Genomic DNA, 23,252 nt, shown 5'->3' on the forward strand with positions numbered 1-23,252 from the left:
GCTACAAACAGAACTTGTTTAGAAACTCACAGGGTCCAGCAGTGCTGCCTGGCTTGGCAGAAAAGCTGAATTAAGCCAGGAACTTTGGATCCTTGGGGTGTAAGATTCTCTTTGCATAACGACTGTGCTATTTCTCCCCACCCTGCTTTATCTCTTGGTCAGGAGTGAGGGAATTAAGCTAAAAAGCCTACTTAGAGTTTAAAAGCCCTCAGGCTCCCATAGCCTACAGGGAAGAAAAAGAACAAAAGAGGCTTTTAGCAGCCTCTGCTTCTGTCACGTATTTCTCATCTTACAGAAAAATTCCTATCACCCGCCCAAGCTGGTTTCCGCCCAGGAAGATCTACCTGCGAACAAACCCTGGCCCTCTCAACTTACAATGAAAATGGATTCCAGAAGAATTTAAAGACGGTGCTGTCTTTGTTGATCTCACAGCAGCCTATGACACGGTCTGGCACCGTGGTCTCCTAGTCAAGATCTCAAGATGCCTGCCTCCATGGGTGGCCAACACTATATCGTTTCTTCTCCAAAACAGAAGTTTCCGGGTGCATCTGGGTGACAAGTCTAGCAGATGGAGACTTGTCTCAAGTGGCCTCCCCCAGGGCTCTGTTCTGGCTCCTACGCTATTTAATATTTACATCAATGACCTCCCAGAAACTTCTTCAAGGAAGTTCATCTACGCCGATGACATCTGCTGTGCAACTCAGGCATCCAAGTTCGACATCCTTGAGGAAACACTCACGAAAGACATGTCTCTGATATCTGATTACTGTAAAAAATGGCGACTAATCCCTAGCACTGCAAAAACGGTACCATCTGTTTTCCATCGACACCATGCCTCGGCCTCGCGTGAGCTTAATGTGCAGCTTGGCGATATGAGAATCCGGCATGAAGCCCAGCCAGTCTATCTTGGCGTTACTCTCGATCGCACTCTGTCATTTCACGAACATCTCATAAAAACTGCAGCAAAGGTGGGCGTGAGGAATAACATCATTGCAAGACTGGCCAGCTCCTCATGGGGTGCGAGCGCTTCCACACTACGATCATCATCTCTGGCATTATGCTATTCCACTGCAGAATACTGTGCCCCAGTATGGTTCCGTAGCCCCCATGTCCACTTGGTCGATTCCAAATTATATTCCTCCATGAGGATAATTTCTGGAACCATCCGTTCCACCCCGGTTCCATGGCTGCCAGTTCTTAGCAACATCGCCCCGCCAGATATTCGTCGGGATGCGGCATCATCTAAGTTCATTTCCCACGTCTACGCTCGACCGGACCTGCCAATATACGCGGATATCTTCGCCCACCCTGTCCAGCGCTTGACGTCTCATCACCCAATCTGGTCCCCTATGCCTACACTGAACTTCTCTGTTCCAGTCTCTTGGAAACAGAGTTGGCAGTCAGCTGAGGTAAAGAACAAACACCTCATCACAGACCCCTGCAAGCGTCAACCCGGCTTTGACCTAGCACGTTATGATTGGGCCCTCCTCAATCGCTATTGAACAGGCCATGGCCGGCGTGCCGCTATATTCCATGGCTGGGGAGCCAGAGACGACCCCAACTGCCCCTGCAGCTACAGACAGACTATGACCCACACAGTCAATGACTGCCACCTCTCCAGATTCAAAGGAGGTCTCGAAAGTTTACATCAGGCTCAACCTGACGCTGTTGACTGGCTACGGAAGAAGGGCAAACGCTAGAAGAAGCAGCCTCTGTGCTCCAACTCAGGAACTGAAATAATATTGAAACAACTGTTAATTTCCACAACTGTGAACTCTTTAAGTACCTTATTTAGACACAAGTCAATCCAGGCAGCCTGATCAGTAATTTGAAAATTACTGAGAGAGGGGCCTCATTACATACTATATAGAATGGTTAAACCAACAAGAAGAAATTCTGGAGGAATTAACCAGGACAAGAGTCCAGCTAAAAGCTCCCCAAAGGCTGAACCACAAAATAGTGAGGTTAACATCAAAATGCTTATTAAGGAAATAGTCACAGTAAAGAGTTTGAAAGAGTTGTCATCAGAAATGGAGAAACAACAAACGAGACTCCGGAGGAAAACACTAATTATCTCAAGGTTATTAGAGAGCTGAAAGCTGAAATAGCTAAGAACATAATTAGCTGAACAAGCTAAAACAGTATCAGAATAGGGTAACAAAATAGAGTAACTACAGAAAACAGTACAAGGGAGAGAATATACAATAAATGAAGCTGAAGACAGAATCAGCAAGATCAAGGATGAATTAGAGACAACTAAAAAAGAAGAGATCTCAAAAAAAGAGACTGATACTAAAAACAACAACAGAGACCTATGGGACGACTTCAAAAGAAATAATATACGCATTATTGGCTTACCAGAGGAAGAAAGAGAGGGAGGAGAAGAAAGCGTTCTTCAGGACATAATAGTTGAGAACTTCTCTAATCTAGACAACATAAAAGACATAAAGGTTCAAGAAGCCCAGAGGGTCCCAAACAGAATTAACCCAGACTTAAAGACACCAAGACACATCATATTTAGAATGGAAAGGAGTAAGGATAGGGAAAGGATCCTGAAGGCTGCAAGAGAAAGACAAAGAGTTACCTACAGAGGAAAACCCATAAGATTAGCAGCAGACTTCTCCACACAAACACTACAGGCCAGAAGAGAATGGCAAGATATCTGTCGAGTGCCCAATGAGAAAGGCTTTCAACCAAGACTACCGTATCCTGATAGATATGACAATAGCTGTTCCTGCACTTCATTGTGGGCCATTGGCTTGTATGATAGTTTTCCATCTTTTCACTTTGAGTCTGTGTTTTTCTTACTGAGTTGGGTGGGTTTCCTGTAGACAGCATATTGTTGGATCATGGTTTTGATCCATCTTCCTACTCTGTGCCATTTAATAGGTGAATTCAGGCCATTGACATTTATTGATATCATAGATTGAAGATACTTTAATGCCATTATGTAGATTTTTAGAGTGTTCTGATAGATGGCATATTTATGGTGGTCTGACTGTTTATAGGAGACCTTTCAGAACTTTTTTCAGGGAAGGGTTGGTGATAGTTGACTCTTTTAACTATTGCTTGTCTTAGAAGGTTTTTATGCCTCTCTACTTTCTCCTCCCCTTCTCAATTTCTCTCTTTTTAAAATACTGCCATTTTTTATAATTTTATTTTTTTCACCTCTCCCATCACCAAAGGTCTGTGTCCCCATCCACACCCCCATAGATAATCACTATAGTTCTCCCAGTCTTAAAAATAGATTGATACTTTTTTTTTCACATTTGTACATTTAGTTGTCTATAGTCTGCATATGAGTGAAACCATTCTGAAGTTGTCCTTCACTTCCTTACTTGCTTCACTGTGCATAATCTCCAATTCTATCCACTTTATCCCAAAGGACACACTTATCATCCCTTTTTATTACTGCATAATAGTCTGTTGAAAACAGACTACAGGGGGTTGGGCGGTAGCACAGCGAGTTAAGCACACATGGTGCAAAGCACAAGGACCAGCGTAAGGATCCCAGTTTGAGTCCCCAGATCCCCACCTGCAGAGGGTCTCTTCACAAGTGGTGAAACAGGTCTGCAGGTGTCTTTCTCTCACCTCGTTGTCTTCCCCTCATCTCTCCATTTCTCTCTGTCCTAGCCAATGACAATGACAGCAATAATAACAACAATAGATAACATGGGCAACAAAATGTGAAAGATGGCCTCCAGGAGCAGGCAACCTGGAGGCAAAAAAAAAAAATTTAATGAGAGGGATATAAAGAGAAGGCGTATGTGGGAGGGGGGATGAGGACCTGAGCCCTGTGCAGTGTACAGCTCTGACATATGGCATTGCAGGGATTGAACCTGGAGCCTTGGAGCCTTAGGTATAGAACTCATTTGCACAACCATTATGCTCTCTCCTCATCCCTATTTATTTATTTTTATGAAAAAGAGAGTGAGGAGGTAACAAACACTGCTCAGCTGTGGCTTATATTGAACCTTCTGGGACGTCATGCATACAAATCCAGTGCTCTAACACATGGAGCTATTCCCATGGCTGTGATTTTTATTATTACAATTGAGGTGCTAGGGAAATCAAATCTTAGGTATAATAACAAAATCAACTACAGTAATAAAAATGCAGGAAATTATATAATGTAGATAAGGACATTAAAGAAAGAAGAGGACAAATGACCTGAGAGAAAATAATTTGATTATTCTTGTCACTATTAGTCTCTCTCTAAATGTTATAAAGGAAAGGGCCAGGCAGTCCTGTATGTGGTTGAATGCACGTTATCATACACAAGGACCAGGGTTCAAATCCTCACTTTACGGCTATGGAGGGACAGTTCACGAGCAGCAAAGCAGGTCTGCAGGTGTCTTTTTCTTTCCTTTTGTTTCCCCTATCCCTCTCAATTTCTGTCCTTTCAAAATAAAATAGAAGGGAAGAAAATGGCCACTGGGAGAAGTGGATTCTTAGTGCCGGCATTGAGCTCTGGTGATAAACCCTGGTGGGGAGGAAAAAAAAAAGGGCTACTATACATACTCCGCTACTAGTGCCAGGTGGTGGCTCAACCAGTAGAGCACACACATGACCATGCGTGACCATGCGTGAGGATGTGAGTTAGAGTCCTTGGTCCCTTCCTGCAGGGGGAAGCTCATGAGTGCTCATTCTCTTCCTTTCTCTCATCTCTATAAAACAAGTGGAGCGGGGGTAAAAAGGTGCCCAGGAATGGTGAAATAATGCAGGTACCAACCCTCAGTGATAACCCTGGTGTGAAGGGAAAAAAAAAATGTTTTAAACAACAAATGCTTATGCTGTTTTATTGCCTAATATAATTTACAAGTACTGGGTTGTCGGAAAAGTCAGATGCATTTTTGTATATGTAGAAAAGAAAAATATGCCATGATTTTTCCAAAACCCACTATCTACAGCTTTAGAATGTTGAATAAAGATGCATAGCTGTTTATGTAATCCTAATCTTAAATAATGAGACTTGAATCAGAGAAAAAATACTATTCATAATAAAATCAATTCACCTAGTTGCAAAAATGAAATTAGATGCTTCTCTTGGTTTTGTGTACACACACACACACACAGTAATAAAAATTTCATTTTACCTTCATGTGCTTCAAATTCTGCTTGAATTTTAGTGAATATTGCTTCTAGTTTTTTTTGCTGGGCCTCTGCAAACTTTGCTGCTTCCTTTTCTTCTTCTCTTTCACTACGGAATATGTATAATCCAGATGATGTTTTCTCCACCCACTGTGTTAGTGTGTCAAACAAAAATATATGGTAGGAAGTGCTCATTCAAATTAACTGCTTCAAAAGTAACAAGTACATACTAAATCTCAAAATATTCCATACCTGTATTGGGTATACTCTTTGGATAATTACATCAACACAACCAACATTTCCTCCATCACTGAAAAGTGAATACATGGGGAGAGGAAAAGGTCGAGGGTCAAGAAAGAATCCAAGTTTGGCATACCAGCAAGCAGGCCGAGTACTGTTAGCAGAAATCTGGACAAATTAACAAAAAATCAGTTGATATATTCAGTTCTATTTCTGATCTTACAGCAGCATCCATCCCTTTAGGGTTTCTTTGAAAATACTCTTAAAGGGGCTGCGTGGTAGTGCCCTTTACCAAGTGTAAGGACCCAGGTTTGAGCCACAGCTCCCAACATACAAGGAGGATGCTTCACAAACGGTGAAACAGGTCTGCAGGTGTCTTTCTCTCTTCCTCTTTATTCTTCCCTTCTCTTCTCAATTTCTGTCTTATGAAATAAAATAGGAAAAAAAGAAAAGGAAATAATAACTCTTGGGAGAGGTGAATGTGTTGTGCAGGCATTAGCCCCAGCAATAACCACGGTGGCAATAAAAACACAACAACTTTTTTTTTTTTTTTAAATCTGTTTCTTAGAGACAGTCAGAAATCGAGAGGGAAGGCAAAGATAGGGAGAGAAACAGAGAGATACCTGCAGCACACTTCACCACTGGCAAAGCTTTCCCCCTGCAGGTGGGGACTGGGGGCTTGAGCCTGAAACAAAACTCTTTAAAGTCTTAAGAAAATCCTGGTGCATGATGGACTTAAGTTAGGGATGAGACTGCTTTGCAGACAACTACCATGGGGAGAGGAGAAATTGTATTCATGTGTCAACAACTATACTATATGAACCATTAACCCACCAATAAAATGAAGTCTCGTGAATAACTAAATGGGGGCTGGATGAGGGTGCACCTGGTTGAGTGAACATGTTACAATGTGCAAGGATCGGGGTTTAAGCCCGGGGTCCCCACCTGCTTTGCGAGTGGTAAAGCAGTGTTGCAGGTGTCTCTCTCTCTCCCTCCCTCTCTACCACCCATTTCCCTCTTAATTTCTAGCTGTCTCTATCCAATAAATAAATTAAAATAAAAAATTTAAAAAGAAAGAAAAATAACTAAGTGAATAAAAGAAACTGTACAAAAGTGAACATATCTTCAAAATATAGTATCTCAAAATTTTGGAAGTTAAAAATTTGTTGGACAAGTGGTAATTTATTTATTTATTCTTTTTTACAAGAGCACTGCTCAGCTCTGGTTTATGGTGGGGTGGTGTGGGGTATTGAACCTGGGACTTTGGAGCCTCAGGTAATGAGAGTCTCTTTGCATAGCCATTATACTATCTATCCTGCCCAATTGTTTTCTTTTTTAACAACAGCAATGCTCAGCTTTGGCTTAAAGTGGTGCAGAGAACTGAACCTTGGCCTTTGGAGCCTCAGGCATGAAAGTCTTCTGCATGACCATTATGCCATCTGCCCAGCACAACAAGTGGTAATTAACAAAATGGTCTGAGAATGAATATAGTTAATAAAAATGACATACAAAAGTGGGAGGTGACGCAATGGAGGAAGTGTCGGACTCTCAAGCATGAGGTCCTAAATTCAATCTCCAGCAGCACATGTGCCAGAGTGATGTCTGTTTTTTTCTCTCTCCTCCTATCCCTCTCAATAATAAATATTAAAAAAATGACATACACAAAGCACTAGTACTGTTATATATCATTGTTTTAAGTAATGTACATATGAATTTATAGTAGTTTTCACAATAACCTTAGACTTATATCCCGTAAGGGAAAGTTAGTCAGCTAGGAAACTTGTAACGAAGCCCATATGATACAAAATATGGGAAATACTCAGAAACTGAAGGCAACAGGTACTTCTGAAAGCAGGAGTATTAGGTGAAGCTGGAAATAGGATTAAAGTTTGAAATTTTACATAAAGATTGTCAAAACCCCCAATCTGCCTCTCTGGACATCTCAAGATGAATCATATATGCCCAGATTCTGGAATAGCAGGCAGCAACACTTAGGCTGGGGTGAGATGTTATATACTAGAAACCAAGATGTGAGGTCAGAGAAATCGCTCTCTGGGTAGAGCTTGCAGCTCCATGCCATGCATGTATGCAGGTCTGACTCTCCGGCACCAGAGCTCTCTTGGGAAGCAAATAAATTGTACAGGTGTGAGGCTCTGGATCGGCAAAATAAAATAAAGCAAGCAAGTGAACAAAAAAACCAAAACCCAATATGCAAATTTATTCCTGTCTTTTAGTTTTTGAGATAAAGAGAATCAGAGGGGCCAAAACACTGAAAGTCCAACACAACCACTGTGCTATCTCCCCCACCCTCATTTGTTTTTAACATGGTACTAAGGACCCGACTCAGGGCCCTGTGCACGCAAGCCATGACTTCAACTGAGCCATCTCCTTGGTCCCTTTACTCTTATTCTTTTTTTTTTTTATGGTTATTATTATTGTTGTTGTTACTGATGTTGTTGCCAGATAGGACAGAGAGAAATGGAGAAAGGAGGGGAAGACAGAGGGGGAGAGAAAGACCTGCTTCACCACTTGTGAATCGACTTCCCCTGCAGGTGGGAAGGCGGGGGCTAGAACCAGGATCCTTTCGCTGGTCCTAGAGTTTCATGCCTTGTGCGTTTAACCCGTTGCACTACAGCCTGACACCCTACTCTTATTCTTTTACATCAATGAATTATCCCTCATGGACTACACACACACACACACACACACACACACACACACACACACACACACACACACACACACACAAAAGAGAGTTGTCCTAGCAATCTATCACATACTAAAGATATCAATCTTTAAATTTTCTAGAAATGTAGAATCCTTAATAGGTATAAATTAAAATAAATTAATGTAACACCTTTATAGAACTTAGTTGAATTAACAGATGATTTTTCCCGAGAATCTGATTTCATTTAGTTTACCTTTAACATAAGAGAGTCTGGGGCTTCAAGAGGTGTACAGGCATCTGGAGAGCCCACCAATTCCGCTCCATGAACAATAATCTTCTGACCTACAGTCAGTCTTCCGTTCTTTATGAGAGCTAAGAGTGGAAGATCTAACTGTGCCTTAATAGCATACCATCCATCTGTAAGTTCAATAGTGGTCACGTTTTTTGCACCTATGCTACTAGTTTTACTGCTGGAAGTTTCAGATATATTTGTGCTTGATGAAATTATTTGGGAAACACAGAGAACAAGTGTTTTTGCAGCTGTGTCATCCCTTTCCATTATCTTTCTTATAGCTGATCTTCTGCTTTTATCAATTTCCACATCGTATCTAAAAATTAAAACATATATTTAGGTATTGTCTGTTATTTTATTGTAAAACAAGTCACTGAATGAATAATTAAGAATAAACATAAAATGTCTTCAAGAAATACTGATATAGAAAAGAATTTAAAATTTGGTAACTAATAATATTCTAAATTGCTAAAATGTGGATCAAATATTAAAATAAAAAGAACCAAAGAACCATCAATCTTCAAATAGTGAATCAAACTTATAATACATAGTCTCCTCAGACTCCCAGAAGTTCAGGGGTTAGATGCAGGCAGCTGAAAAGGGAAGAGAACTTAGTCTATTCAATATGAATGATAGTAAGGGATGGCAGAACTCACCAACATGGCTTATGTACCTCTATGACTGCAGAGAAATCTGATTCACATTGTGGCATATGAGTACATAATATAATCTTTTAAACTTGCCTATATTTTAGCTGAAGAAGCACTCTTTCTGGGGTCAGGCATCTATTAGCAAACTCCTTAGGAAATGCAAATTCCAGAGCTGCCAGTTTCCATATAATCCATCTGTAGTGGTTATAGACCCAAAGTCTTGAGATAAGGTTTGGATTCACACCAGGAGTGTCACACAGAGCCCTGAGCAAATAAAGATAGAAAAAAAACCCACATACACACAAAATGAAACTGAATTCAATAAGCACTACTATTTTTGCATAAAATTACATTTTACAAGATCATTCAGTAAATTCCCAAGTTAATGTAAACTCGGTAATATCATTACATTATATAACAAAAATCCCAGTGAACGTAACAGTTGACAATTATTTTAGCTAGTATATAAAAGGCTTAATTTAAAATCATTTAATTAATTACTATTATTATTTTTTTTACCAGGGCACTGATCAGCTCTGGCTACAGTGGTGTGGGGGGATTGAAACTGGGACTTTGGAGCCTCAAACATGAGTCAGTGTCTCTCTAATTTTTTGCCTCCAGAGTTATTGCTGGGGCGTGGTGCCTGCACTACGAATCCACTGCTCCTAGAGGCCACTGCTTTTTTTTTTTTTTTCCATTGGATAGGACAGAGAGAAATTGAGAGGGGAGAGAAAGATAGAGACACCTGCCGACCTGCTTCATCATTGGTGAAGCAATACCCTGCAGGTGGGGAGCTGGGGGCTCAACTGGGATCTTTGAGCTGGTCCTTGTGTTTTGTACTATGTTTGCCTAACCTGTTACACCACCACCTGGTCCTTAAAGTTTTTTTTTTTTTTTTAACCAGAGGGGTTTACCTCTGGTTTCTAGTGAGACTGGAGTTTGAAGTTGAACTCATCCGCCTCAGGTACGAAGGCCTTTCAGCAGAGCCACTACACTAGGTAAGCAGTTTAGGCATGAGAGTCTCTTTGCAACTTCACTGCCAACTCCTTGGTTCACGCAGACGATTCTCACAGGGATTATTATAGTAGCTTCCTAATCATACTCTCTGCTTCCATTCTTGTCCTACATTTAATCTCAGCAAAGCAGGCAAGAGACATACTTTCAAGTTCCCTTATGCTTTAAAAATTCTAGTGGTGAGGCCAGGTGGTGGCGCACTTGGTTAAGTGCACACGGATCCCGGTTCAAGCCTCCGGTCCCCACCTGCAAAGGGAAAGCTTCACAAGTGGTGAAGCAGGGCTGCAGGTGTCTGTCTCTCTCCCTATCTTCCCCTCTCAATTTCTCTGTTTATATACAATAATAAGTAAATAAAACATTAAAAAAATTCTAGTGGTTTATACAGAATAAGAATGAGTAAAAGTCAAAGTTCTCTCTACTTTCTCTGCTGCTCTTCTCTCATACTGCTCCTGCTATAGCTACATAAATTTCCTTTCTGTTTGTCAAGTAAGCATGCTCTCATACTCCTTCCTCCTCAGTCTAGAATGTTTAATCTCTTGACCTCCTTGGAGGTTGAGATGGTAGTGACCGTATCATGGGAAATGTGGAAATATACCTGACAACAGCAATCCTTGTAAATCAACATTCCCTCAATGAGGTGATACTGGAGTTAAGAAACAAACAAACAAAAAATGTCAATGACTTAGTGAGGTCTTTTGACATTCTATTAAAAAACTGCAACTTTTTCTAACCTCTACAACTCCAATTATTCTCATATTTATCACCTTCAGTATACTATATAATTCACTTATTTCTTTAAAAACATTTCATTTCAGGGGCCAGGTGGCGGTACATCCAGCTAAGTGCACAAAGCACTAAGCACAAGGACCTGTGCAAAGATCTGTTCAAGCCCCGGGCTCTGCACCTGCAGGAGGGAAACTTCACAAGCGGTGAAGTAGGTCTGCAGGTGTCTCTCTGTAGCTCTCCCTCTCTATCTCCTCTCCTTTCTCTGTCCTATCCAATAAAATGGAAAAAATGGCCGCCACCACCAGGAGCAACAGAGTTATAGTGCTGGTACCAAGCCCCTGTGATAACCTTGGAAGCAAATGCAAAGCAAACAAACAACCCTCCCAACATCATTTCATTTCTACATTCCGGATCCCACCACTAGAATGCATGATTTATAAAGGCAGAAATTCTCCTTTTGTTTCTTTTTCCCTATTATACAGACTAGTGCCTGGCACATAATAGGTAGGCACTCAGGTACTCAAACCCAACTCTGAAGAGCTTCAACTTTCAAACCTTAATGAAGAATTATGCCACATGATTATATGGTAATCATCTTTAGCCTCTATATTATGGTCTAGGCTGTGCAACCTACTGACTACCAAAAAAAAAAAAAAAAAAACAACTGCTTTCCCAAACTTTCCAGTTAGATTTGATAGCAAATATTTATTATGTGAAAGAAATGCAAGATGTAAATAATGTTTATCTCAAATACTTTAAACATTAAAAATAATTAAGGAAAATGTTTTACTACTTACCCCAAAATTATAAATTTTGGAAAGTATATAGGTTAAAAAAAAAAGTCTTGGAGAGAGGACCATTTTTTGCCATCACCCATCACTGTGTGGTAATACATCGTTGACAGCAAAAACTTTAAATTGTATAATGTTAGAGACAATATGAGATACAGAAGACTTATCTGTGTGTGTTCAACTCAAACTTAAGCTTTTCTTACATATCTTACTTTGAAAATGCATAAAAGTTCCCATTTAAGGTGAACTAATTTAGTAAAAACCAACCTAAGTCATAATTTATTTTTCAAAATATTTCTAAAGAATATTATTTGATATGATGCCCCAGAATGGATTCAATGCATAAAAATTTGATTTCTAGACATCTTTTTAAGTCCAAGAGAATTACAGAAAGAAAAGAGGGAGTTATGAGGGAAGAGAAGAATGACAGGATATTATATAAAGATTAATACAATGTTTTAAAAAATTATTTATAAAATGGAAATATTGACAAGACTATAGGATAAGAGGGGGTACAATTCCACACAATTCCCACTCCAGAGCTAACACAATATTCTTACTTAAAGTAGATTTACCTATAAAATTCTTCTTTTCCAGCCTTTCCATCATTAGAGGGTATAAGATACCCTCCATCAGCCAACTGTATCCCCTGTCCAGCCCATAAACATTCCTTTCCAAAATAATCTTGAATGTGAAACTGAAAAGACTCTGCATTTTTGCTGTTAATTTTTATGCAATGTTTAGAAATGCCAAACATATAAAGCTGCACAAAATAAAATTGAAAAATGTAAGTGACAAAATATAAAATAAAAAGCAATTATAACACGTCAAAACTGAATCTACCAAAAAATCTTATTTAAACATTAAAGCATTCATATAAAACATTTAACTTATTTCCTAAAGTTAAAATTTTAAATAACATAAACAACCCCAGGCATCTTGGTGCCAGCACTATGAACCCATCACTTTGGGTGGCCATTTTTTCCATTCTATTTTTATTTGACAGGAAAGAAAGAAACTGAGAGGGAAAGGGAGACAGACAGACACCTGTAGACCTAAGTCACCATCATGAAGCATGGCCCCTGCAGGTGGGGAGTGGGGGCTTGAACCCAGGACCTTGCACATGGTGATATGTGCACCACCACATGGCCCCCTGATGCACCTTTTTACTTCCCCTTGTGTACCATGCTTCCTACTCTACCTGCCATAGACTGTTGTGGGGAAATCAATGTTTTAAGAAACAGGTTTAGAGATCATAAGAAAAACAGTGAAATGTTTATGTATTTTAAGGAATCTGACTTAAAGTGGTCATATTTCTGCTGGTCTACTCTTCCTCCAAGGTGCTACTTTTATCCAAGTATGACCCCTCCAAGTATATTTTCTGCTGTTTAACCTTACTCTCTAGTCAGTTTCCTTGTGCTGTAATTGTGGGTCTTTCACTTATTACGTGGCTCTGCGGTACTTCACTCTGTACTTCATTCTTCTCATGGGCAAAATAATGGTGTCCTTCTTTTAGGTGTTTATGAAGATTAAATCGGACATTAACTAATATAAGCATAGATTTCTGGAGAATGCCAACCACACAGAAAATTCTTAACAAACATCTATTAGTAATATCAATATTATTTTCACTTCTCCACTGCCAAAAATACTCTATTTTGTAAGATTTATTTCTTTTGTTAATATAAAGGGGGGGGGAGGCAGAAAGAGAGAGAGAAGGTAGAACCAGGGCATCACTCTGGCATGTGGCAATGCTGAGGATTAAACTCAGGACATCCTGCTTAAGAGTCCAAAACTTTATCCACTAATTAACATACTGGGCTGCCACCATCACTTAGAGTTCTAAATAGAGACTAGTAGCTTAAGAAGAATCCTCTTTTGAAAATGCAAAGGAATAGCTCTTAGCAAGTTCAGGGTTATGAGCTACTCACACTTTAGATATCTCCTCTAGCACCTATGGTGTATTTCTTCTAAATCAATTTGCCTGTGGCAATCAAATGTCTCATTTTTTTGTGGCAGGAGCTCTACAAAATGGCTACTCTGAAACTTCTAAATATTCCTCTAATAGCTAGCTGAAGATACTTATAATAGTAAATGAGTAAGCTTTGGAGGAGGAGGATAAATAGTCATTTTAAAGGAGATTACTTTGGTAGGATAAGGCAAGAACAGAAGAAAAACCTGATTAGGAAGCAAGATTTCGGGAGTCGGGTGGTAGCGCTGTGGGTTAAGCGCATGTGGAATGAAGTGCAAGGACCAGCACAAGGACCGGCATAAGGATCCTGGTTGGTGTTCTCGGCTCCCCACCTGCAGGGGCTTTGCTTCACAAGTGGTGAAGCAGGTCTGCAGGTGTCTATCTTTCTCTCCCTGTCTTCCCCTCCACTCTTGAGATTTCTCTTTGTCCTATCCAACAAGGACATCAATAACAACAATAATAAAACAAGGGCAACAAAAGGGAATAAATAAATAAATATTAAAAAAAATTTTTTAAAAAGAAAGTCCTTTAAAAAAAGGAAGCAAGATTTCATTCATCTATCTGCACATTCATAGCTAATAAAATTACACTTTGCTATAAAAATTTGTTAAAAAGTGTACCTGTTTATGGGAATGCACAGAGGGAACTTGGCCTCCTACAGCTGTTTTCAGAGAGATTCTAGGCATAGTGGATGTTTTTGTAAGATACAGACTGCCTGGCTGTGGGTAAATATGCTGCTTTTGTTTCTCCTTAATCCGTATATCCTGCATATCTCTGGCATTCTCAAGGGCTGTAATTAAATCTATTAAAGAGTAAATAGTTAGTAAAAATAAAATTGAAAAAAATACAACTCATTTTATAAAAAAGTGTATAGAAGTTTGTACTAGTTTAAAGATGAAAAGTTCCAACTTATAATAGAAGTAATTTTTTTTATTTAAAAGTTGGAAGAAAATTAATAGCTCAATTAAAAAATAGTTAATGTAACACAAGTCCAAGACTGGTTGAATGCTTTTTTTCTTTTTGAAAATTAACAAAGTGCACATTAATTATCTGAAGGAAACTTTAGGATAATTTAACCCTGAACTTTGAATTTAAAAAAATGTAAAGCATCAAAAAAATATTTTTGTTGATCTCACTTATTATCGGGATTTAATAAAGGAGAGACGGGGGGAGCACAAAGTGAAACATGGACTAGATATGGTATATTGCACCAAAGCAAAGGACTCTGGAAAGTGAGGGGGTTGGGGGAGAGGGAACATAATGAAATTGTATACATATGTGAATGAATCCACTATAAAGCATTAACCCCCTGGAAAAAAAAAAAAGGAAAAAATTGTAGAGGAGCTGGGCCAAGGCGCACCTGGCTGAGTGCATATATTACAATGTGCGAAGACCAGGTTCAAGACCTTGGTCCCCATCTGCAGGGGAAAAGCTTCTCAAGCAGTGAGGCCGTGCTGCAGGTCTCTCTGTCTCTGTCTCTCATTCTCTCCAACTTTCCCTTAGATTTCTATCTCTAATAAATAAATAAAATATAAAAAAATATTTTGTAAGAGTTAATCACTACAAAAAGGGAAGACCCTTAAAATGTTACTTAATATTAGAAAACGCTAACTAAACGACAAAATAGTGTCTGTCGGTTTTTAATATGATACCTAATGGCTCTTCACACTTTGTGAAAATCAAAGTTGTTGTTTGACTGGAGTCATTTTTGTTCAACTGATGAATTTCACTTTCATTAATATTATTTTCACTATCACCAGATCGATGTTCATTTGTGCTTTTTGGTTCATTTTTGTTTTCCTCCAAATCACTCTCTTCAGTTCTGTGAAAATGAGCTTTAGTTTTAAAAGGTGGGACAAAGACTTTCATCAGTTTGCTTGTAGTAATCGAATGCCTCCTTTCATTTCTTGCAGGAGCATTATGAAATGGCTGCTCTGAAATTCCTAAATTGCTTGAGGATTTTTCCACGGTCAGAAGCTCACAAAAATGAGATTTAGATGGAAATTCTTGAGTAGGTGCAGTGAAATTTGGACTCTGTTTTTCTTGCCGTTCCTTAGGTGTGCTACAATGTGGAGAAAACATTTGTTTAATTATTTACCAGTAAGTGTACAAATGTAAAATATGTTTTGGAACATGCATCCTTTGTAGTCCCTTAAAAATTTCTACATGGCAACCCTATTTGGTAACTGTTTTTTTCTTTTTTTAATTTTTTTTTTATATTCGTTTTATTTATCTTTTCCCTTTTGTTGCCCTTGTTGTTTTATTGTTGTAGTTATTATTGTTGTTGGATAGGACAGCGAGAAATGGAGAGAGGGAGGGGAAGACAGAGAGGAGGAGAGAAAGATAGACACCTGCAGACCTGCTTCACCGCCTGTGAAGCGACTCCCCTGCAGGTGGGGAGCCGGGGTTCGAACCGGGATCCTTATGCCGGTCTTTGTGCTTTGCGCCACCTGAGCTTAGCCCATTGTACTACAGCCCGACTCCCGGTAACTGTTTTTTAATTCATTATGGTTGTCATTCTAAAATAATACCATACTTTTCTCCTCCTTCCATTTTTTTTTTTTTTTTTTTTGGATAGGACAGAAAGAAACTAAGAGGGTGGGGGGAGATAGAAAGAGAGATACCTATAGCACTGCTTAACTGCTTGTGAAACTTCCCACCAGCCAGTGGTGACAGGGGATTGAACCTGAATCCTTATTCAGAGTAGTATGTGTGCTCAACTGTATGCAGCACTGCCCAGCTCCACAATACCATACTTTTCAAGTCTGTAACTATTTCTCACAGTGACTCCCAGGCTTTGATATTAAAAAATTTTTTAAATTATTTATTTATTTATTTATTTATTCCCTTTTGTTGCCCTTGTTTTATTGTTGTAGTTATTGATGTCATCATTGTTGGATAGAACAGAGAGAAATGGAGAGAGGAGGGGAAGACAGAGAGAGGGAGAGAAAGATAGACACCTACAGACCTGCTTCACCACTTGTGAATCGACTCCCCTGCAGGTGGGGAGCCAGGGGCTGGAACCGGGATCCTTACTCCAGTCCTTAAGTTTTGTGCCATGTGTGCTTAACCTGCTGCACTACTGCCCGTGACTCCCTAGTCTTTGATTTTTTAATTAACTATTTCATGTAACAAAAGAGTCTGTTAAGCATGGATTCTGTTTGTTTCTGCCAGTTCCATAACAGAACTCCTTACATCCTTTTTTATTTTTTTAATTTTATATATTATTTATTTATTCTACCAGAGCATTGCTCAGTTCTGGCTAATGGGGTGTGGGGAGAGGATTGAACTTGGGAGCCTCAAGCATGAGAGTCTCCTTGCATAACCATTATATTATTATTTTTTAAATTATATATAATTAAAATATATATTTATAAATATATTATGTATAATAAATTAATATAATATAATATATATATGTATTTGCCTCCAGGGTTCTTGCTGGGCTCAGTGCCTGCACCATGAATCCACTGCTCCTGCAGGACATTTTTTCCATTTTTGTTGCCCTTGTTATTGTTATTGCTGTTGTTGGACAGGACAGAGAGAAATGGAGAGAGGAGGGGATGACAGAGAGGGGGAGAGAAAGACAGACACCTGCAGACCTGCTTCACTGCTTGTAAAGCAACACCCCTTCAGGTGGGGAGCTGAGGGCTCAAACTGGGTGGGATCCTTGAGCTGGTCCTTGTGCTTCATGCGGTGTGTGCTTAATGTGCTGTGCCACCACCCAACCCCCTATATAAATATTTATTTATTATTGGATCAAGACAGAGAGAAATTGAGAGGGGAGAGGGAGTAGAGAGGGAGAGAGACACCTGCAGCGCTGATTCACCACTCAGGAAGCTTCCCCCTGAGGGTGAGGATCAGGGACTTGAACCTGGGTCTTTGTGCACTGTAATGTGAGTGCTAAAAACCAAGTGTGCCACTGCCTCGCCCTACCATTATTTTATCTAATTTTAGATTTATTTTATTAATCAAAGAGAGGGAGAGAGACAAAGAACCAGAGCATCACCCTGGCATATGTGGACTTCAGGCTGGAGAGTCCCAATGCCTTATCCACTGCACTCTCTGCACTTAACCTGCTTCACTGAGAAATAATCTGTCCTTTTCTCATGGCTAACATCTTCACCTGTAATCCTAAATCCTTTTACTAATGTGTCCAATTCTTTTGATTATGGTTACCTGATGCCTTTCTCTTTCTAACATATATCTATATCTACATATATATATATATATATATATATTTTTTTTTTCCCCCTTAGTGCTCCTTTCATTTCATCATCAGACTTACTCCTTTTCTTTTTTAACTTTAAATAGAGGGGCCGGGCAGTAGCATGCCTGGTTAAGCGAAAGGTTCATGCACAAGAACCTAGGTTTGAGACCCCAACCCCCACTGCCAGGGGAGGCTTCACAAGTGCTGAAGCAAGTAAAGCAGGTGTTCCCTATGTCTCTCTACTTCTCTATCTCCCTCCCCTTCTCAATTTACGTCTCTATCCAAAACATTAAAAAAAATGTTGTGTAGGCAACAAGCTCCAGCAATAACCCTGGTGGTAATTAAACAAACAAGTGGACCAACACCAAATATTTATTTTATTTGATCAGACTGAGAGAAGTTGAGAAAGGGAGGGGAGGTTGAGGGACAGAGAAAGAGAGATCCGACTACTTGTGAAACTTCCCTCTGGTAGGTGGGGCCTATGGGCTTGAATCTGGGTCCTAGTATATGGTAACGTGCCGCCACCTGGCCCCAGGCTTACTCTTTCTCAGTATAATACTATTTATTACCTTATCATTCATGGCAACCTCCTGAAATAAGTAAATTATTACTTATTTTAAAGGTATATTTATTATTGTTATTATTATTATTATCATCATCATCATTGCCTCCAGGATTATCTCTGGGGCTCAGTGCCTGCACTATGAATCCACTGCTCCTGGCAGACATTTCTTCCATTTTTTTGTTGCTGTTGTTATTGTATTGTAGCAGTTGCACAGGACAGAGAAAAATCGAGAGAGGAGGGGAAGACAGAGAGGGGAAAAGAAACATAGACACCTGCAGAACTGCTTCATCGCTTATGAAGCAACCTCCCTGCAGTTGGGGAGCCCAGGTCTCCAACCCGGATCCTTGTGCTGGTCCTTGTACTTCGTGCCATGTGTGCTTAACCCGCTGTGCCATCACCCAGCCCCCCTATTTATTTATTAAGAGAGAGAGAAAGCATGCAACTAGAGAATCTTTTGCCATATTCAATGCTGGGGGACCAACCTGGGACCTTATGCCTATGTGTCCTATGTTCTACCACTGAGCCACTGCTTCCCTAGCTGTATGAAACAGGCAATTTAGTTATTTTCACTTCCTTGATGCCTATGCCCCCACTACTGAAAGACGATACCATTCTGTCTTATGTAAGCACCGGGATCAGAATAGTTTGTTCTTATGTGGAGCTTTAGCTTTGACTTGTGAAATCATTTATGGTTTTAGCCTCCATAATTTTGTTGTTTGTATCTCTGGTCATTGTCCTGGCAGGTGTATATAATAAAAGGAACTCTAGTAAATTTAGTAAGGTTTTAGGAGGGAAGAGAATTAAAGGACATTTTAAAAAATGTCACCATTTTGTTAATTTTCAGTGACTTCCTTATTCCTTTCAACTTTAGCACACCATCCATAAAACTGGCATAAAGTTACTTCTTTACAAAGTATTTATGGGTGGTGGTGCACCTGGTTGAGCACATATGTTACAATGTGCAAGGATCTGGGTTCAAGCCCCTGGTCCCCACCTGTAGGGGGAAAGCTTCCCAAATGATGAAGCAGGGCTGCAGGTGTCTCTCTGCCTCTCTCCCTCTCTATCTCCCCCGTCCTCTCAATTTCTGGCTATCTCTATCCAATAAATAAGGATAATTTAAAAAAGTATAAAAAAATAAATTAAAACTTTAAAAAAAGCAAAGTAGTCATGAAATAAAAAATGAGGCAACAATAAAAAATACTATAAAGTGCTACCAAAGTACACTTATTTTTATCTTCATTCAGTCTTTCAAGAAGAGAAGAATTACTTTTTCTTAATCAGAGCACTGCTCATCTCTGGCTTATGGTGGAATGGGGGACTGAACCTGGGACTTTGGAGTCTCACATATGGGAGTCTCTTTATATAACCATTATGCTATCTACTCCTGCCCCAAAAGTATTACTTTTAACTGCACATTTGTGTCATATTTTTAGAAGTAATGATTAAAAAAAACAACAACACATTTCCTATACTGTGCTAATAAAACTGAACAAACAATGTAGGCATGCTTACCAATGGGGCCCACAGGTAACGGGCTCTAAAGAAACTCGATGTGTAAACACTCTTCTATCGTGCATTGTGCCTAAAAAGGGATTCACATTATGTATTAATGAAAAACTATTTTACGCTCATACTAATGAGAAGTATAATGGGAGACTTTCTTTCCTGTGCTTATCACACATTATTGTAAACATGTACACAAAAATTGAGACAATTATAGACTCGCACTTTCAAGGCACATAATGAATTTTAAGTAGTCAAAAAATCTGATTTACAAATTTATAGTAACTCAGAGTACAAACATCTAGAAAATTATCAGTACAGAGCTAGCCAGCTGGTGTTATAATAACTCAAAGATGCCAGCTGTCAGTGCAATATCAAATTTAAGATTTAGTCTTATGGAGGTGGAGAAGGCAAAGTTTTGGAATTACTTATTCTCAGTATGTAACTTGTGTTTATTTAACATTCAATTAATCTACTAGCAGATTGGATAAATAAACTAAAATATATTGATATAGTCATATAAATTACTATACAAATTAATAAAGATCTCTAAAAAACATTAAGAAATGAACTTTAAATTCCTAAGTAAACAATAAAAAGGTATAAAACAGTGCATTTGCTACAAATTTTTAAGTAAGAATAAGGCTAATGAGTACATTTTCTTATTTTTACCAAAAAGAAAAAGCATAAACTAGAAATCATTAAAATGATTTATAGTGGGAGTCGGGGGTAGCGCAGGTGGCGCAAAGCACAAGGACCGGAGTAAGGATCCCAGTTCAAGCCCCCGGTTCCCCACCTGCAGGGGAGTTGATACACAAGTGGTGAAGCAGGTCTGCAGGTGTCTATCTTTCTTTCCCCTTCTGTCTTCCCCATCTCTCTCCATTTCTCTCTGTCCAATCTAACAACAATGGCATCAATAACAACACCAATAATAACTACAACAACAATAAAAAACAACAAGGGCAACAAAAGGAGAAATAAATGAAAAGAAATGAATCTAGCCTAATTATCATGTTGGTAATCACATATAAAAGAATTAAATTTTGGGAGTAGGGCAGTAGCTCAGCGGGTTAAGTGCACGTAGCGCAAAGTGCAAGGACTGGCAGAAGGATCCAGGTTCGAGCCCCTGGCTCCCCACCTGCAAGGGAGTCACTACACAGGCAGTGAAGCAGGTCTGCAGGTGTCTTTCTCTCCCCCTCTGTCTTCCCTGCCTCTCTCCATTTCTCTCTGCCCTATCGAACAACGACATCAACAACAATAATAACTACAACAATAAAACAACAAGCACAACAAAAGAGAATAAATAATAAATATTTTAAAGAAAAAGAAGCTATGGTAGAAGTTAGGATGAAGGTGATGTAGAGGTGAAAAAAAAAGAGACTTTTTTTTTTTTTATTTAACCAGAGCACTGTTCAGCTCTGGTTTATGGCGGTGTGGGAGATAGAATTTGGGACTTTGGAGCCTCAAGCATGAGAGACTCTTTGTATTACTATTATGCTATCTACCCCTGCCCCAAAAAGAAACATTCTGATTCACAATATACTTTGAAGGTAAAACTACAGAACTTAATGGGTTGAATGCAGAGGAAGAAGAAACAAGAGTAACTAAATAAATAAATGTTTCAATGAGGTTAACTGGCAGAATAACAAGGAGAAGAAAAGACAATAGGAAGAGTAGGTTTGGGAGGACTGGAGTAGGGTAGGAGTGCAGCACAGGCTTTGTGGGTTTTTTCCTTTCACTTTTTTCCAGAAAGTGGGGTTTAAAGGATTAAAATTTAAATTAAGCCCTTAATTTTTTTACAGATGTCCTATTAAAAACATAATTTCTTTATGGTTCCCAGTTACAAAATAGGTACAATACAAGTTTAAGGAAACACTATGCAAAGGACTCTGGGGAAGAAAAGAGAGGAGAGGGAGTCGGGCGGTAGTGCAGACCCACCCGTGTAAGGATCCAGGTCCCAGGCTCCCCACCTGCAGGGGAGTCACTTCACAGGCAGTGAAGCAGATCTGCAGGTATCTTTCTCTTCCCCTCTGTCTTCCCCTCCTCTCTCCATTTCTCTCTGTCCTAGCCAACAACAGCAGCAACAACAACAATAATAATAACCACAACAATGATAAAACAACTAGGGCAACAAAAGGGGAAAAATGGTCTCCAGGAGCAGTGGATTTGTGGTGCAGGCACTGAGCCCTGGCAATAACCGTGGAGGCAGGAAAAAAAATAAAAGAAGACAAAGGAGGAGAATAGAGAAGGAGGGGGAGAAGCTCTGGAGAGTTTTGCAGTCTAGTATGGTGAGATGGGGAATTTTATCCAACTGACTGTAAACCATTAATATTCCAATAACAAGATAAAAAAATATAGGTAGATAAAAGAAAACACCAATGCAAACCTGGAGGCAATTATTCTTAGCAAAATTATGAGACAACTACCAGCTGGTTTCACTAATATGTGGAATCTAGAGAACTGAAACACATGTACGTACAAAACAAAACAAAAAAACCTCAAAAGTAAACAAACTGTCTCTAAGACTTTGTGAGATCTTTGGGAGGGTAGGGCATAGAACTTTGGTGGTGGGTACAGTATGTAACTGTACACTGTAATCTTATAATCTTATAATGTATTAGTCACAAATAAAATGGCAAGCAAAAAAAAAGCACTATGCAAAATCTTGTTCAATTATTTATATACCCAAAAGAACTAAGAAAAAGTATTTCAGCACATATAAAGAAAAGAAAGGGATAAGAAGCATGTCTTACCCTGTGGAGTGCTTTTTGAAGCCTTTAAGGATTTCCTTTCATTTTCTATTATCCTATCAAATTCATTTAACAAGTTTCTTTTGATTGGGGGTTCTCCTAAAAAAAAATTTCCACACAGATTTTAAAAGCAAATAAAATCATTTTTATTTTTCAAAAGCATATATTTCCTTTTTGTATTAACTTTTATTTCTTTGGTGCCTCAGCACTAAAGCTATTTTGCATATCCACTAAGCTATCTCCCCAGGCCCTTTTCTTATTTAATTTTACCAGAGCACTGTTCAGCTCTGACTTATGGTGGTACGGGAACTAAACCTGAGAGCTCGGAGCCTTGGATGGAGACTTTTCCATAACTATATGTTATCTCCCCCACCATTTAGTTAATTTTTTATTGACTCTTACAGTGTTAAGCAAAAAACAAAAACAAAAACAAAACAAAAAAAACAAACGAAAACCACACAATTAGAATTTGCATTTAATTTTCAATTTGTCCTTACCTGAGCTTCACTGTTCCAGGACAATTTTTTTCAGATAGAGACAGAGGGAGACAGTAATAGACCGCAGCACAAAAGCTTCAGTGCGATGGGGGCAGGTGTGAACTTGGATAATATGCCTGGCAAAGTTGGCACCCTCCCAGGAGAGGCTATCTTACTGGCCTTATCGTACCATACCCATTCTTTTAACTTAATAACTACTGTTATTTTAAATGAGAAAATTCATTTCAGTATCAATCTATTTTCCACTGTTTATTTTATCATTTAAAATACCTCTACATAACAG

General features: G+C 39.1%; 1 protein-coding gene across 5 annotated transcripts in view; it reads right to left on the reverse strand.

Annotated features, from left to right (window-relative positions):
• The window catches only part of BRCA2 (BRCA2 DNA repair associated), a 65,772-nt gene that overhangs the window by 14,463 nt on the left and 28,057 nt on the right, over positions 1-23,252 (reverse strand). For 4 of the 5 annotated variants that reach the window (XM_060191647.1, XM_060191644.1, XM_060191646.1 and 1 more), the window contains 9 exons: positions 22,476-22,571; positions 19,732-19,801; positions 15,097-15,506; positions 14,065-14,246; positions 12,048-12,235; positions 9,035-9,205; positions 8,253-8,607; positions 5,344-5,499; positions 5,097-5,241 (listed from right to left, as the gene is read on the reverse strand). In XM_060191647.1, the coding sequence (XP_060047630.1) occupies positions 5,097-5,241; positions 5,344-5,499; positions 8,253-8,607; positions 9,035-9,205; positions 12,048-12,235; positions 14,065-14,246; positions 15,097-15,506; positions 19,732-19,801; positions 22,476-22,571 (1,773 nt within the window). Of the gene's footprint in view, positions 1-5,096; positions 5,242-5,343; positions 5,500-8,252; positions 8,608-9,034; positions 9,206-12,047; positions 12,236-14,064; positions 14,247-15,096; positions 15,507-19,731; positions 19,802-22,475; positions 22,572-23,252 lie in introns of those variants that run through there. The other variant, XR_009549999.1, reaches the window with a different exon arrangement.

The sequence above is a fragment of the Erinaceus europaeus genome, chromosome 5, assembly GCF_950295315.1.
Source record: "Erinaceus europaeus chromosome 5, mEriEur2.1, whole genome shotgun sequence".
Lineage (NCBI taxonomy): Eukaryota > Metazoa > Chordata > Mammalia > Eulipotyphla > Erinaceidae > Erinaceus > Erinaceus europaeus.